This window comes from Hylobates moloch, unplaced genomic scaffold (assembly GCF_009828535.3).
Source record: "Hylobates moloch isolate HMO894 unplaced genomic scaffold, HMol_V3 SCAFFOLD_10, whole genome shotgun sequence".
Lineage (NCBI taxonomy): Eukaryota > Metazoa > Chordata > Mammalia > Primates > Hylobatidae > Hylobates > Hylobates moloch.
The window spans coordinates 82,091,512-82,107,443 of record NW_026652285.1 but is presented as its reverse complement, the minus strand read 5'-3'; the positions used below and the strand labels follow the sequence as shown (position 1 = coordinate 82,107,443).

Genomic DNA, 15,932 nt, shown 5'->3' with positions numbered 1-15,932 from the left:
CAGCTCCAGACAATTGCCAGTCAGTAGAACAGGCTATTATTGCTAGAGACTGAATTCTCAAGAGACGTAGGAAATATACTTTTAAAATAAGAACTCTCTGAATTTATTATTATTGGCAATGAACTCAAAATAATTTTTAAATGCTGTGCAGGTAAACTAACCTTACTGTAGGCCAGATTCAGCCCAGAATCTGCATAACCATTTTCTGACTTCTGCCCTACATGATCACTTAAGATCTTGCAATGTTAACTTCTAAATAGCAAATCTTTGCTTTTTTGTGCTGTTGATAAAATGGAAGATTTAATACTGTTTGAGAAAAGCAGGACAGAAGCTAGGGCTTGGGGGCTGCTGGGGAGATGATGTGGTCTATTAATAGCTGCAGAAGGGTGATACAGCCTAGATCAAAAGGTATTTGCATAACGCCATAGGGCAGCTGTTCCTCTTAGCTGTTATGACAGTGGTGAAATAATAACAATACCATCATCAGCAACAATAACAAAACCACCTTTGCTTGTTCAGAGACTGACGTGCCGCTCCTAGACTTTATAGAGTTGTTTCGGGCAATTTTTTAATCCTTTTTATGAATGGTGAAGGAAAAACTGCCAAATAGAACAACAGGACTCCTGAGGAACAGATAAGAAAACAAAGTGATTTTACCCTCTGCTTCTCCTTTGGTAAGGAAGTGCTGCAGAGACGCCTCCCAGCCTCCAGGGGGTGGTATAATTAACAGAGCATTTGCTTGAGTAGGTAAAGTGCAAAATAAGAACTGGTGCCATTGAGTCTTTCTTGCGTAAATAACCTCATTATCTAAATCTTTGTGTCTCCAGTCTCAGGGGCATCTCCACACTACTTTCTTTTTTTTTCTTTTTTTTTTTTTTGAGATGGAGTCTCACTATATCACCCAAGCTAGAGTGCAGTGGTGCGATCTCAGCTCACTGCAGCCTCCACCTCCCGGGTTCAAGCGATTCTCCTGCCTCAGCCTCCTGAGTAGGAGGGATTACAGGCACGTGCCACCACGCCCGACTAATTTTTGTATTTTTAGTAGAGACTGGGTTTCACCATGTTGGCCAGGATGGTCTCGATCTTCTGACTTCATGATCCACCTGCCTCGGCCTCCCAAAGTGCTGGGATTACAGGCATGAGCCATCGCGCCCGGCCTCCAGTGCCCGGCCTCCACACCACTTTCATAACATAGCCCTCTGTGTGGGAGGAAGTAAAGACAGCTGAGGTTGGAACTTGGCCCTCCTCCAACCCACACGGATTTTTAGCCCTGCTACATTAGCCAAAGTACTTACTATCTCTATAACTCGGTTTCCTCATACATAAAAGGAAGTAACCTCAGTGGCTACCTTACAAAGTTGATGTGAGATTGAAGGAAATCCTACCCTATCAGGTGAAATGCCTAGGTCTACTTGGTAGTACTGAACTACATTCCCTTCCAAAGTTCTAATTTTCTCATCTAATTTCTCCTGCTATATTTAGAGTTCATCTGGTAATCATCTGCCCTCCATGATGAGAAATAATCCCCAGAATAGAATTACGAGGTTGAACTATATGGAACTGTCAATAGTCAATATTATGGATCTACACAACGGCAATTTCATAAGGTTCAATGTACTACAAAAGCAGTCACAAATCTAAAGGAGGACAAAGAAGCTTCCCTTTCTATACTAGTTCTGAAACACACCTGAACAGCTTATAATCTCTACATTTGGGCAGGGTGAGACCTCTGGTTGGCGAACAGACACTTTCTCATTATAACTAAACTAACATTTGTCATCTACTTCCAGCTTACACAGTGCTTTTAATAAATCTAATTTCCTTTAACTTCACAACAACACCAGGGATGAATGTAAGCACACGACTTTCCATATGCTCCTACATTTGAACCCGTTGGTATGCTCTAGAACTGTGGGATGTGTAATGTGCTATCATGGTTCCAGCCTACTTAAATACACATTAAAAAGTATTTCAATTAACAAAGAGAATAACGTAAAGAAAGCCCTGCCATTCACTGTGTAAGATGAATCTGACAAAACATAGCTCCACAAACAACTGCACTAAATGCTTAGGTACATAGGGAGCACCCATTTCTGGTATCCCCAGCACTTTTGATGAGGACAAGATGTTCTTGCATTTCCTCCACTCCCTATTAGTTGAAACTCTTGTCAATCTTAACCTGACGGTTTGAGCAATCTATAAAACACCATTCATATTTCCATCTTTAAAGTTACTTTCCATGCATAAAGACATTTAAAAAATCTACCACGGAACCCAAACAGATGAGAACTCCCAACTGATTTATTTACTTAATATCCTCAAAGAAAACCATTTTCTGTGACAGCTCTGCAGGTGGTAGGCATCACATCTACTCTTCATTCATTCTTTCACGCAATAATTTTTTGAAACTTTTTTTTTTGAGCACTTACTATGGACCAGGCCCTGTTTGAGGCCAGGGGTTGGCAAATTATAAGCCCATAGGCCAAATCGGACCCAGCATTTGTTTTTGTAAATCAAGTTTATTAGAACATGGCCATACTCATTCATTTAAATGTCATATATGGCTGCTTTGCAGCAGAGCTGAGTAGCTGTAACAGAGATCATTTGGCCCACAGAGCCAAAACTATCTGGCCATTTATTGAAAAACTATGCTGACCCTGTTCCAGGTAAAGAGAGGTGAACAAGAGAAACAAAGTCCCCACGTGTCTTCAGATGCTCTTAAACAGCAGACTGCACCAGACGAACCCTGTCACTTAGCCTAAGGGGCAGCCCAAGTTTGATCACGGTCTGGGCTGCTGCTGGGAGCTTGCAAGGAGCAAGAAAAGGATGACAGGTGTGGAGAGAGACGTGCAAAGGGGGTTAGAGGGAGGACATGTTGGGAGATTGGATTAGTGTAGAAACCAACTACAACAGGTGGGCCATGAGGATTCCCACCAAGGGGCACCCAAACCGGTGGTCCAGGTACCACATGTATCAGAATCACCTGGAGACATTATTACAAATGCACGCTACGGGCCCCACCTGGGAATCGGAATCTGAGTTCCAGAGGTGTGACTAAGCTTCCACATTGTTAACAGGTACCCCCGGGTGATTCTGAAGCACACTGGAGTTTGAGAGGCACTGGGTTAGTGTTTAGTTTTAGTGAACAGCGGAAGGTGCTCCCAACACGGTCTGGCCTGAAATCCACTAGTGGCAGGTGAGAAGGGGAAAGAATCAGGGCACAGACACACAGAGGTAGATGCAGTGAAAAGGCAGTTTATTGTCTATCAATACTGTACAGAGGAACAGAGAGAAGCTACAAGTACAGCATCAGCTGTCGCTGGCAGTGTCTTTTCTGAAGTCGGTTTTTATTTTGTTTTTCATCTGAAGGAAACAGAACAGTCAAAGTACACTTCAGGTTACAAAGTACAGCAGCTAGCCCAGTAAGCTAATTCAGAGTAAGCACGACAGGCTCCCACCCCCCCCCCCACCAACCAACCATAAATGAAAGTATTTACAGAGACGTCACTCACCCCGAGTGAGATGCTAAAGCTGAAAACTTCACCAACAACCTACATTCACTGAAAAGCTGCATCAGACACAACATTTTCTGGAACCCCTGCACGATTTTGACTCTCCTAAGTCAGGAGCTTGGGAGGAGGAAAGAATGTTCCAGAACCATGCAAAGAATAGAACTCTTCCCACCTGCCAGAATAGGATATCACAGAATTGGAGTTGGAGCTACATACAGAATAGTTCGGATCAGGCATTGCCTGGTGGCCTCGGTGTATATCAAGACCTGTCATTGCAAAACTAAGTGACTGGATGTCTCCCTGCCCACTTAATCTCGAAACGGAGAGGTTCCTTAGTAATAAGAGATTAGAGTAAACTGGCTCTCCATTAGCACCTTCAGGCAATTGCATAGTTCTTTCATTTTTGGAGTTGTCTCCATGACAGCAATGTTCACAGCTGGGCTGGAGTTGGGCCTGTTGGAGAGATTCTGGTGATGAAGGAATTTAAACGGTTCGCATGGGAACCAGAGGGGTTATTTCTCTTGAAAATGGAGTAGATATAACCTTGTCTTGTTAGAAAAAGGGTCTTGATCTCTTGGGTAGTAGAAAAAGGCCTCATCCTGAGGAAGGATGATGCTCGGGAAGAGTCTCACAAGAGTGGTGAGTAGTTTCTGAGACATAACAACTCTGTTAGCCAGACAGAGGAGCAGGTGTTGGGGAAGAGCTTCAGGAAACTGAGTGTGATAGGGATGTGACTTCAGGAATTTGACAGAAACTTGGGGGAAAATATTCAGGAACTCTAAAAATTCAGAATCTCCTCTGTGGGTAAAGACAATCTTTTCCTGTATCTACTTAACTCTAAAAATATGGTGCAGCCCTGTGTTACGTAGAGGGCCAACTGATAATTGTGTTTTTTGTTTTTTTTTTGAGACAGAGTCTTGCTCTGTTGCCCAGGCTGGAATGGAGTGGTGAGATCTCGGACCCCTGCAGCCTCCACCTCCTGGGCTCAAGTGATCCTCCTGCCTCAGTCTCCCAAGTAGCTGGGACTACAGGTGTGTGCCACCATGCTGGCTAATTTTTGTATTTTTTAGTAGAGACTAAACAACACGGTCTCAACATGTTCCCTAGGCTGGTCTTGAACTTCTGGGCTCACACTAACCACCTGCCTTGGCCTCCCAAAGTGCTGGGATTACAGGCATGAGCCACCATGTCTGGCCCCTGTAAGATTTATATTGGTGGTTTATCTGCTTATGTATAGACTGAAGATGGTCAGCGGGCTCTGACTCACCGTTTCATACATATTTCTCAAATGCACCATAGTGAGTGGTCCCTTAGCCTCAAATGTGGCAATTACTCCTTAAATATGTGAAAGATTTGGACTTTGATAGTTTCTGGGCTTTGCTTGCATTTAAAATAGCTATCTGTTCCCAAAGATTATTATATATTATTAAAAGTAAAGCCCAGAGAGCTATCAAGCCATCTATCTAATCTACCTAATGGCAGGTATAGAAAGCTCGATCTTCCAACCAAGGCCTATTTGGAAAGACTGGATCTCATGTAATGGCAGTGCAAGGCCAAGTGACAGGCCCTTTGTTCATGCCCCCAAGGCTTGGCCTAGTGCTATAGGACTCCCCAGAAAGTTACCTTTAATGGAATGAAGAAATAGCTCAATCAAGGGTGTTTTCAAACTCAAGCTCCATAATGCATATAGATTTCATTATAAAAATACTATTCCTTAAAAAAATACATAACTGTAAAATATTCCATTTCTACAGCCACTCCTATTCCCACCCATATCATCCTACTTATCTTAGACTATAATGAATGGGCATATTCCTCAGTCATGGCTCAATTATAGAATTTGAGTCCATCTCTCTTGCTTTTTCAAGCAATGCCAACTGTGCTTAAAAATATGCTCCCAGACCCAGTTGGGGGTGTGCAAGTCTCCTTCTCTTATAGTGAGAGACTATGAGGAGATGACTGCAAAAGGTCATGAGCTCCATGTGGCCTGTCTCCCTGAAAGGCAGGGTGTGATTTTGCAGGCTCATATGAGAACACAGATACGTGTTTGGTTGGTAGACAGGCAGAAGTAAATCCCAACCTATGCCCACTTTAGCCCCTTTGGGCCACACCTGCAAGGTTCTGCCTCAGTGCTCCTGTAATGAAATTCACAGCTCTGAAGAAGGCTGGGTAGGAGTGGGGAAGAGAATGTTGTGTTAATACAGCTTTGGAATACAACCTGCATTTTTTTTTTTTGTTTTTTTTTTTTAAAGGACAGAAAAGAAGAACATAAACAGTGATGCTAAGGCAAACTGTCAAATGGCACATTAGTACTATTTTTTGTCATTCATTTTGTTAACATCACAAGGCAGATACATTCTGTAAACATATATACCATACAGTACATTAACCATAGGAAAATAAAAAGAAAGCCACCCTGTAATTCTTTTCTTTCTGTATTTCTATTCTTTCACTCCAGAAGGACTGTCTGAAGTCTAGGGAGAATTTTATGATTTGTGAGATATACTTTTTATTTTTATTTTTTGTAAAAATGCAGTGACTTGCAAAAAATAGCCCCAGGTGATTATGAAGAGGCAATATGAGGAGACGACCCTTTATACCTCAACCTGTAAAAACTTAGAAAACAGACACAAAATAGAAAAAGTCATTAATTTCAGAAAACATCTTGTTTTCCTGGTTAGTAAAAGAGAACATTGAAAAATTATTTTTATAAAAGTTAAGGCTGTCCAGATCTTTGATGCAGAAAGTCTGCAGTCCCCAAAATTACATATTATATTTTCATATTGAAACCAAGTTCTTTTGTGCGACAGTTTCGTCTTTCTTATGTTAGACTGGAAGGGAGAGGGGAAGCAGAGGCTTACTTGAGTTATATAAAAATTATGCGAGGGGGGCTGGTCTGAGGAGCCCTGGTAAAATTCCCCTTTGTAGTCTTTATTCTATACCTTTCTACATTCAAAAAATCAGTATTTTGGTTTTTGTTGAAATGGGAATTTTATTAAGAAGTTTGCTGAAGCTATGAAAACACAGATACATATCTGCATTGTGCTCCTAATAAACAACTTTTCTTTTTCCCTAGAAAATGCAGGAAAGTTTTCCTGGTAATACCAGAAGAAGGCCTTTGTGAAGTGAACTGGTGGTAGCAGGAATCAAACATCCCATCTTCCTCATTACTTAAGTTGTTTTATTATACAAATAACTGTGTGCTCTTGCTGTGTTGTACTATCCAATAGAACAAAGGATGTTTTCAGGCTCTATCCTAATCACTGGAGTTCAATATACCTTGATTAAGAAATTGAGGAGCACCCAAAAGATTGTGTATTTATGAAGTTTCTTACATATGCTGAGAATCTGTGGTTTCAATAGCAAATGTGCATGTGGCAAAAATACAATGTGAAATGGCTCACTTTGGAATGATTTTTATTGTAAACTAATATTGCAGGAGATGAGATTATTTCTTCCAGGAAAGGACCTGTTAGTGAGTAAAACTCTCCAGTGGGTCCAGGGATGAGCAGAGATGACTGAGCTTCTAGATTTCAAGTAAATAAGAAAACGTCCTTGATGCTTATTCTGTCTATGTCCATCTGCGTTTTATATTGGCAGGGCTAATATTTCTTACAAAGGAAGACCTGGTATAGTAGTTAGATTTTGTCTCTATGACCATGTTCCCTCCCTCCTCTTTTGCTACCCATTGGTTCAACTGGCATTACATAAACGGTAATTTTCAAGGGTGTGCTGTGGTCCCTTGAAATGAAATTCTGCAGGAAGTAAAGAGAAATAGTCTGTTTTTACACTTGGCCTCAACATTTTGCTCCAGAGATGATGTTGAATCTCTAGGAAACTCTCTCTATATACTTCTCCTCCTTCTATAAAAACTTGATTTTAACCAAAACAAAATATTCTACTTGCTTGTAGATAAAATGCATTTATCAGCAGGAAATTAAATGGAATAGGTAGACATTTTAAGCAAATACATGTCTATTAACATTTCGGAAAGGAACCAAATCAAATTAATAGAATCTGAGTTTCCTGAAAGCTTCTGAATAATTCTAAGATTGCTCAGAAGGCTCAAGGAAACTGTTTTAGGTTTGGCCATAAGGGCATTCCCTACCTTCTCTTCCTCCCCATCACCAATATTAAATGACGTCACTGGACACTGTCAAATCAGTTTTAGAGGCAATTATTATTTTTTTGCTTATGCAAGGAAAATAATATGGGTAAAAGAGATACAAGCTGAAAAAATTTCCCTTAGTTTGTCTTATTGCACACTAAAAGAAAAAGAATATTTTTAAGAAGTCAAGAATACAGAAGTCATTAAGATTTTTCAAGATATGTAGAATTAATCTTTATCATTTTAACCATTAAAGAATCTTTTATTAAATGCCATTGAAAATCTATTTATATACAAATTAGATACCCCCCCATTCTATTTTTTTCTCCTCTGTCTATTTAAAAGGGAACTGATGATATGATTTTTTTTTTTTTTTTTTTTTTTGAGATGGAGTTTCGCTCTTTGTTGCCCAGGCTGGAGTGCACATCTCAGCTCATCGCAACCCCTGCCTCCCAGGTTCAAGCGATTCTCCTGCCTCAGCCTCCCAAGTAGCTGGGATTACAGGCATGCGCCATCACGCCTGGCTAATTTTGTATTTTTTTTTTTACTAGAGACAGGGGTTTCTCCATGTTGGTCAGGCTGGTCTTGAACTCCCGACCTCAGGTGATCCGCCCGCCTCGGACTCCCAAAGTGCTGAGATTACAGGTGTGAGCCACTGCACTCGGCCTGATTATATGATTTTAAAGGAAAGCCCAACGAATCATTAGCTCAAAAAAGATCATGGTTTTGCAGTTTCATTACTGATTCTTTAAATAATCTGGTTATGTAACCAAATACCCTGCATTTTTGGATAGTGTGATACCACACATAATAAAATTTACAGAGAGAATGCCAACAGCAGCAGGAAAAGCAGCATGTTCACAATCACAGCTCCATGTACACTATCATCATGAAGGGTAGTTACTTGCTGCTATAGGTAGGATTATAGGTCTCATCCCATAGAAGTACTGGCTAAGCCTGAATCCCCCATTATGACAAGAAAACGATGGGACATATGCAAATATATACGCCATATTCAAACACACCTTCATTTACTGTGGCTACAAATAGCTTGAATAAAGGTAACACATCTTACTTCAAAGTCCATTAAATGATAAGCTTTACTAATAAAAGTATAGAGAGAACTCGAATTCATATAATTTGCTAATCATTATTCCTCCATAAGAGTAATTAGGGAAGAGAATACAGATAATCATTAATCTTTTAGTTCTTGTGTGTAGCGTTGTAGTAAGATGTGCAGATCATTTTCTTTATGAGTAACTAGTTCACTTATGCAAGGGTAGGTCCCTTCAGGGAATTATCTGTCCTGGAAGATTGATTCTGTTTATCAACCAGCAAGCTTAAGGGTTCTACATTCTACCATTTCACTCACTAACTGTGCTTAAATTTTTAAAACTCACATTGAATAGCTTGAATCTCCAAGTGAGTAAAAAAGATAAGCTATGGTAAACTTTCAGATTGTTTCTTTCTTAAGTAAATCATTAAAATAACAGATTGTCCAAGATATTGAAACTGTTTTCTCCCTCTATGTAAATAGGTTTATCTGCATGCCATTTTATGTAATGTCTAAATGATGCTTCAATGACCACGTACTCAGGAAAATGAAGCTGAGAGTAGCGGAATTTATAGGCATCCAAACCAGGTTTCTCCATAAAATAGCACTTTTATTCCATTGTAGCTGCTTTGATGAACTTGAGATTTAGAGATATTTCCCTCAGTTATTCAAAATCAAGCCTTGGATGAAATAATCTTCAACAGCAGAACTTAGCTCCTTTATTTTTCTCTTCTTTAACTTTTTCTGTTCATGTATAGGCGTAAACAAAATGAGTATAATAAAATGACCCATTTTGTGCTCATTAAAATGCAATTATTTCAGAAAATTAACTTTGAAAAGTAAAAACTGATGTTTTTACCTTTCCTATTGAAGTAAATATAATTTCAAGCCAGGAAATTAAAAAAAAACAATAGATTTAGAACTGAGCAAGCGAAATAGGTCAAATTAGACAGCTTCTATAATAAAATTCTCTCAAGACTATCTTATTTTTTCTGATCTGCTTTCCACAGAAGTTAGACTTGATGTAGTATATCATACGTTTTTTCAAAACTATATACTATGGGACATAATTTTATGAATAATTCATAACAATGCTATAAATATCTGAGCAAATAACTTAAAGTTAAGATAACTCTTATTAAAACCAGTAATCATGTTATATCCTTATTTCATTACTATACTATTGTTATTTTATTAAATTGTTTCCCTTTGGTTTTACTACATAGGTGGCTTTTTGCTTTGGGGGAGTGCTGAGAAGGCATTTCAAAAACTGTTCATTGTGTTCTAGATAAAAAATACTCTTTGCTCTTCTGGAATCTCTAGAAGCTAAAAACAAAAACAATGCCCTAAGAAGCTCAGCTATGTGCCACTCAATATTTGTTATGAAATTAAGTGCTTAACATTGAGAAGACAGGTCTTTCTTAATTTTTAAAAGTTTTTTAAATTTTTTTTTTTTTTTTGAAGGGCAGATAAACCTACAAGTTGAAGTTACCTAAAACATTCTCTTTCTCATGGGGCCAGAAAGAAAAGAGTATGGATGCAAGGCTTTGTAATCAACCGGGGACAAGATGAACAGTTAATGCATTACAGCACCATCCATGATGAAGTGGGAGCATCATGGCAACCACTGTAGGTCGGAAAGACTGTTTTAGAAATATGGTCACTGCAAAGATACTTCTCAAGATGATCCCCTCACTGAAAATAGATTAACATGACCAGAAAATATCCATGAAAAAAGAAACAATATAAAAATTTACATTTTTTTAAGAGAATAGAAACAAGGCTTGTGAATTTGCCTAAGTTTGGAGATCAATTGCTACTGATGCTTCAAACAATGTTTGTTTCATGTCCTTAGAAATTTTAAAATGGTGCTTCTTATATAAAGGGTTCATCGGTTAAACCATAGAAAGAGAGACAACCGCTGATGGGCAGGTTATGGAATCAGTCCCTACATTTCAGCTGTGACAAGCTCTGGGTTCTTCTACATCGACTTCATTTCAGTTTTAACAGAAAGAAAGCCATGAATGCACAATACTGTAATCTGGAAGCTTATGTAAGGCAGCAAAAAGCATCACCCTAGATCGGACAGACTAAGTAAGGTCCACTTTTGGCTACACTAGCAACCGGCTAGAGCCAACAGCATTTTGCCACACAAGATATAAAAACAAAGATCCACAGCAAAGGAGGCAAGTGAGAAACCAGGGACATGGCAGTGTGTGACTACGTTACAGGAACACACTACAAAATGAAACCCTCAGTGCCAATGGGTTCAATTCCAGTCAAGCGAGTTAAGGCTACCATATCACTGGCTGATACGAAGAGTCCATTCCAATCGAGCAGGAAGGAAGTGATTCACTCTTGAAGACACAAGGAAAGGTTTAGAGGAAAAGCAAGTTCTTGGAGAGAATGAAGCACACACATGCACGTTGTCTCTCAGGTGAGGAAAAGGAAAAAAATGAGAGAGATCAAAGCAATCCAACTGCAAGGCAAGGCAGGTGTTTGCTTCCAGTTCACAGTATTGCAGTTAGTGGAACAGTGAGGTCTACGTGAGTGGTGGAGAGTACAGGCTGCCCAGAAGAAAGGAGAAGAAAGAAGTGGTCACATGACAACACAGCATTGACAGCGCTTTTTCTTTTGGGTACCTGGGGCTGGCTCTGTGGCTAGGCTCTCTTCCTTCCCTTCTGGGGATGAGGGCTCTGTCGTGTCTGAGACCGGCCTCCCGGACACAAGCTCAGCCGCGTTCCCGTCAATAGTGGACACGTCCGTCACTGTCTTCTCCCTCAATGACTTCTCATCATCTTCATCAATAAGGACCAATTCAGCCTTGATGGTTTCATCATAGCCTAGCACCTTTTTCGTCTCCTCTTCATCCTCGATATTTTGGTAGCCCATAAAAATCATGGTGACGGGCTGATCCAAGTTTGCCTCCGGCCCTGCAGTGCTGGGGGCTTGGGCCTGCTGCCCTGGGTTCCCAGAAGAATGGTCTTTCCTAGACTTATGTACCATTTCTAACTTAGCTTCTTTGCAGAGCATGTGTTCCTTGGGATGGCTGAGGCTCCCATCTGCAATCACAGTCCTTTCGGACACGTGCCCTCCTCCTAAGCTTGATTGTCCAGCCTTCTGAATAAGCTCTTCTACATCCTTTGTGCTTAATTTGTGCACTCCATTTTCTACTACGGTGCCTCCTGAGTGCACCTCATACACTACTTTGGTACCATCATCATAGACTTTGACTCCTTTCTGATGGACCCCCTCTGGGCCAATGGTAGATGTAGAGAGAATCTTGGTCTCTCCTGTTTGTTTGTCTTTCTCCACATTAATTTCCATGGCGTACACAGCTTGAATGAAAACAAGAGAAAGGAAGTGCATGTTACAACAAAAAAAGCCAGTGAATGGTTAATTGCCAAACAGACAAAAAAAAAAGGTTTTGTGCCCTTTCTATTCTAACTGCCAAGCATCTTGAGTGTTAGAGTGAGGTGCGCACTGTGAACAAAGGTGGTTATATCTGTATTTTAACACAGCAGTTTAATGCACTGGGAAGACAGATGCACGGTTGCTATATCTCAATGGCACTCACACATTTAAGGAAGATCTGCTAAAATAAGGGCACAAGAGACTTTAGATCTTGGTGTGAAGAATTTCAGGGAGGCTGGCAACATGCAAATTACCTTGATTGAGGGCTTCCCAGGCTGACAGATAATTTACAAACCCTTGGTTAAAATGTGTTCCAGGTCCAAAATTTTAAATAAATAAAAAACCTCTTTTATCAAGTGTTTTCATTTTCACTACATTTCCACAAAGGTTTTTGTAGGTGGGACATGGCTATCCTCCACTGTACCATACAATAGAATATTTTCAACAATTAAAAAGGCATGAGAGCATTCATATTATGTGCCCTGTGAGTACTTCAGTCACTAAGCTAGGTACCTAAAATAAGAACTAAGAAAAGAACAAGACAGAAATAACATCACATAAGACACTGGAATTTGAAGACAATGATTGCAGAAGGCCTCTTTCATCTTCCATGCACAGAGTGCCAAGTCCTGTTGCCCATAATAGCTTTCCCATCTGTTGTCTTCTTTTTGTTCCATTGCTACTAGTCAATGTAAGACATTCACTTCCTCTTCCCTAGATTGTTGGAAGAGCTTCCTACCTGGTCTCCCCCTCCCCTTGCCCCTGCCTCTAAGTCTTGTATCCTTTCTAATTCATCCCAAATCTTGCTGCCAGTCTGGGGTTGCCAAGGACAGCTCTTTCCTGTCCTATAGACTCTTATGACACCTAATACTTCCAAACTGGTTTCCTCATAGGCTTCCTGGATGGGAAGAAACTGTGCACCAGGCCCATAGTGCCACCAGGCTCCAGGTGCCCTTTATCTGGATGTGCCACGAACCCATCAAACTCAGCAGATTCCAAACTGACTCCAGCTTCTTCTATCAAAACTATTCCACAGTCTCTGTGCCAAATAACAGCAGCACTACTACCTAGTCTCTCAAGCCAGAGGCCTGAGAATCATACCTGACTTGTTGTTTTCTTCCTACTTTCTTACAGCCAAACACTCACTGACAGTAAATCATTCTACTTCAGATACATCTCATCCATCTCCTCATCACCATTTCTGTCACCAAGGCCTTAGTCCAGGCCCTCCTCTGCTCTCTGCACAACAGCCTTGCTTTTTATTTTACCTAACACTTTTGTCTTCTTGCTGTAGTCCAGGAGACTGCAAACTGTGGCCCGAGGGCCATAGACAGCCTGACCCTGTTTCTGTATGGCCAGAGGAGCTAAGAGTGGTTTTACATTTGTAAAGGTTGTTGTTTTTTTTTTTTTTTTAAAAAAAAGAAGAAGAAGAAGAGAAAGAAGAAGAGAAGGAGAAAAAAGAAGAGGAAGGAGAAGGAGAAGAAGAAGAAAGAGAGGGAGGAAAAGATGGAGGAAGGAAAGAGAAAAGAGAAAGAAAACAATGAATGCATGACAAAGACTACATGGTCCACAAAGTCTAAAATAGTTAAAATCTGGCCATTTATACAAAAATTTTGGCGACCCCTGCCAGCCTGTGCTCCATGCTGCTCACAGTTACTTGAGTAATAAACCCTCTGTTGGTTCCTTGTGTCTTTAGAAAATAAACACCAAACTCCCCAGCATGGCATATAGTTCCCTTCAGGATGTGTCTGCAACCTTCCTTTCTAGCCTTGTCTTGCGGGCTCTCTCATTCTTTACACGTTGTGGCCATAACGACTTCTCACAATTCCCAGGACACTCAACTTCCTCCCACGGCTGCTCATCTGTGTGCCTACTGTCCCTCTGCCTAGATAGCCTTCTATTGCTCCTCCAGACTTCTAGAGATCTAGCCCATGTCTACTTGTCATTGTCTTGAGTCCCTATCTCTTTCTGAGTAAGTTCCCTGTGTTAAGAAGATCCAAACTATCTTTTCAACCATATGTTCTAGTGCTCCTTTTCCCTTTAGCACAACCAAATAACACCATCCCAGACCTAAATATCGTTTGCTTTTGTTAAGATTCCGTTCTGAAATGTCTTTGTTTTGAGTTTCTACATATCCAAATATGGCCCATTGATTAACGCCAAGGTCAACTGCCTCCTCTTCCATAAGCTTTCTTTGATCCTTCCATCTCTAAGTCATCCCTCTCTTAAAATTTTCTCAATAATTTTTCTAAACTTCTCTGAAGGCTCTTAACAATTACCACTCAGTTGTATAATTATTTGTGGGAATGTTTCATCAGCTTCATAGATTTTTAGGATCTTTTGAGGGTTAGTTTCTTGCCCAACACCTATCCATGACGCCCCCTCCCTGTCAGCACCTACCTTAGAGCCATTTGTATAGTAGGTACCCAATATACACATCTCTGAAACAAAGGCTAATAATTCAAGAGTCTAATATGGTTGTTGTAATCTAGTAACAAATACTTTGTATAATATAACACCAATGAAACAGTACACACAGTAATTAATGTTTGAACTTGTTTGAAAAAATAACAGCGATGATATTGTTCCATCTGCTTGCATAATAAGATGCAATCTGTTCCTGGTTAACACTTAACTAAAAAGATTATGAAACAAAATCCCATGTTTGGTTTTCATCAGATCCATTTTGAAAGTTTCACTTGTTCAGCATAAAGATCTCAAGTTTCTTCAAGTGACACAATGGGAGGCCAACCAGTATTTGTCATAGAGGTGCATGGACGCACACAATGACTGTGTATCCAAATAAATATTTATCTCGGTTAGTTCCTGATTTCTCACAAAATGTGCCATCATAGGAATAGAATAGGCATTTAAAATGTGCATGGACTCCAAAAGCCCGTTCTTGAAATATTACACTTATTTTAAAAAGCACAGTTTGGGATTAGAATATTATATCTTATCACTATTAACACACTCATGGGACACAATTATAAATAAAGTAATTGTTAGTTTGTAGGTACAATATCTAATTATTCTGCAAATATTCAGTAAACTGTGAACAAATCCACATATTGGCCTGCAATCAATACAGACTATGGAACAAAATTTTTCTATTTTTATATCCATATGTGATAGGATAAAAATACAAATTATTAACATGGGGATGTTTACAGATATCCCTGTCCCTCTGCCCACCAATGAGAATGCTGATCATTGTTGGTCCAATTTTCTCTCATTGTAATCTTTGCCTGTTCTAGAATCAGAGTCTGGAAGAAAGGAGAGATGATGATGAAAAGTTCTTTGCTGGAAAGGTTAAGTATATCCACATAACACACAGATGAGAAAGAAGGAGTTTCGTGGGAGAGAGAGTAAAAACTGTGTGAAATATGCATAGAGAAGGAGTATTTTGTGGTGGTAAATGATGCTTTAGAGCAGGTGATATGTGGAGGAAAGAAAAGCGAATATGAGAAGTATTGCTTAGAGGAGATATAAATTAGGTCCCTTTTATTTATTTATTTATTATTATTATTATTATTTTGAGACAGAGTCTTACTCTGTCACCCAGGCTGAAGTGCAGCGGTGTGATCTTGGCTCACTGCAACCTCTGCCTCCTGGGTTCAAGCAATTCTCCTGTCTCAGCCTCCCAAGTAGCTGGGATTACAGGCATACGCCACCATGCCTGGATAATTTTTGTATTTTTAGTAGAGATAGGGTTTCACCATGTTTACCAGGCTAGTCTCAAACTCCTGACCTCAAGTGATCCACCCTCCTCAGCCTCCCAAAGTGCTGAGATTACAGGCATGAGTTACCACACCCGGCCAAGGTCCCTTTTAATATCCTTCAG

General features: G+C 40.0%; 1 protein-coding gene across 7 annotated transcripts in view; it reads right to left on the bottom strand.

Annotated features, from left to right (window-relative positions):
* The window catches only part of PALM2AKAP2 (PALM2 and AKAP2 fusion), a 533,392-nt gene that overhangs the window by 203,868 nt on the left and 313,592 nt on the right, over positions 1-15,932 (bottom strand). The window contains exon 7 of one of the 7 annotated variants that reach the window (XM_032164836.2): positions 3,236-12,012. The exons of 5 other annotated variants lie outside the window; for them this stretch is intronic. In XM_032164836.2, the coding sequence (XP_032020727.1) occupies positions 11,273-12,012 (740 nt within the window). In that variant the 3' untranslated portion in view covers positions 3,236-11,272. Of the gene's footprint in view, positions 1-3,235; positions 12,013-15,932 lie in introns of those variants that run through there. One more of the 7 variants, XM_032164835.2, reaches the window with a different exon arrangement.